Genomic DNA, 1,322 nt, shown 5'->3' on the forward strand with positions numbered 1-1,322 from the left:
AAAAAAATAAGCAGCCAACAGAGCAGGTAATGAATGAACCCACAGCCACCCGGTGCCCAGCGACCCAGTGGAACAGAGAGGAGGCAGGGGCGGGCTGGATGTGTTTATCTGCGGTGGCAGAAGAAGAATAATTAAAACAAAACCAAAAAGAAAACCATATAAACCAGGAGAGGGCAGAAGAAGCCACTGGAAGGTCTCCTCCGGGAGCATCCAGCTCCTGCCTGCCCTTCCCAGGGTGGGAGGCAACACCAGACCCCCAGCAATGAGGATGCAGCCCCCCTCCCCACTGCCTCCCCATGCATACAGTGGGGGAAAAAGCCACAGGGGCAGCGCTGGGGGGGGGGAAGGGAGGTTGTGAGACCACCATCATTTTGTGGGCGATTCATAGGAAACGGGGCGTATGTACAAGTTCTGTGCTGTGGGAACGGGGTGGGAAATAAAAACAAAAAAAAAACAAAAAAAAAGGAGAAAAAACAAAACAAAAAGCCAACGAAACAAAACCCCGACCCGGTGAAGCTGTGCTGGGTTGGGCTCAGGGGATGCCAAACTGTACAACCAGTTCTTCTTTCGCGTCGACGCGGATCTGTGAGAGAGCGCTGAAGGCGTAGGCAGCTATCCGAGATACCTGGGGGGGGAAAAAGGGGGGAGAGGAGGGGGTCAGCACGAGTTGGGAACGCTTGGGTCGGATGGTTGTGACGTGGGAGGGCTGCTCTCACTCCTCACCTGCTGCAGGTCTGCGAAAGGGACGGGCTCGCTGGCCAGCACCTGGTGCGGTTGGTTGGTGAGGGATGGCAGCAGCGGGAGCTTCTTCCAGTGCGTCAGGCTGTTGCTCAGCATGGCCAGGCGTGTGCTGGGGGTGAAAATAAGGGTGTGAAACGAGTTCTACCGGCTCGGGAAGGGAGTGGGGTGCTGGAGAGAAGCACCCCAACCCCCCACCCTCCCCCCACCCCCCTAAAACGCTGCGCAGACCCACCTGTACTGCCGGGCTCTGTCCATGTACTCGTGCTGCTCCATCCCCTGCGAATCCGCTGCTGACACATCGATGATGTTACTGCAGAGACACGAGGGTCAGGCTGGTTATCAGGGAACGTTTCTTCCCCCAAACAAGCGGTGATGCGTTGGCACAGGGAGCGGCAGAGTCACGGCCCGTGGAAATGTTTAATGCATTGGAAAAGATCCCTGAAAGTTCACCCCCAGCCCAAAGAACCCTCAGTGCCACATCCCAACAGCTCCTGAACGCCCCCCAGGGGATGCTGACTCCACGCCACGAAGAAACTCTCCTTGATATCCAACCTGAAGCCGTTTCCTCGCATCCCCCCCCC

At 57.1% G+C, this 1,322-nt stretch overlaps 2 protein-coding genes across 3 annotated transcripts in view; one reads left to right on the plus strand and one right to left on the minus strand.

Moving 5' to 3' along the window:
• LOC104915858 (leucine-rich repeat-containing protein 51-like) overlaps positions 1 to 437 on the plus strand; it is a 2,350-nt gene extending 1,913 nt beyond the window's left edge. For both annotated transcript variants that reach the window (XR_004162336.1, XM_031557554.1), the window contains one exon: positions 46 to 437. The gene's annotated coding sequence lies outside the window, so the exon portion shown is untranslated. The remainder of the gene's footprint in view (positions 1 to 45) is intronic.
• Positions 91 to 1,322, minus strand: part of LAMTOR1 (late endosomal/lysosomal adaptor, MAPK and MTOR activator 1) — a 1,660-nt gene continuing 428 nt past the window's right edge. The window contains exons 2-4 of the mRNA XM_019611065.2: positions 974 to 1,051; positions 724 to 850; positions 91 to 625 (exon numbers count right to left, since the gene is read on the minus strand). Of these exons, the coding sequence (XP_019466610.1) occupies positions 533 to 625; positions 724 to 850; positions 974 to 1,051 (298 nt within the window). The 3' untranslated portion in view covers positions 91 to 532. The remainder of the gene's footprint in view (positions 626 to 723; positions 851 to 973; positions 1,052 to 1,322) is intronic.

The sequence above is a fragment of the Meleagris gallopavo genome, unplaced genomic scaffold, assembly GCF_000146605.3.
Source record: "Meleagris gallopavo isolate NT-WF06-2002-E0010 breed Aviagen turkey brand Nicholas breeding stock unplaced genomic scaffold, Turkey_5.1 ChrUn_random_7180001856798, whole genome shotgun sequence".
Classification (NCBI taxonomy): Eukaryota; Metazoa; Chordata; class Aves; order Galliformes; family Phasianidae; genus Meleagris; species Meleagris gallopavo.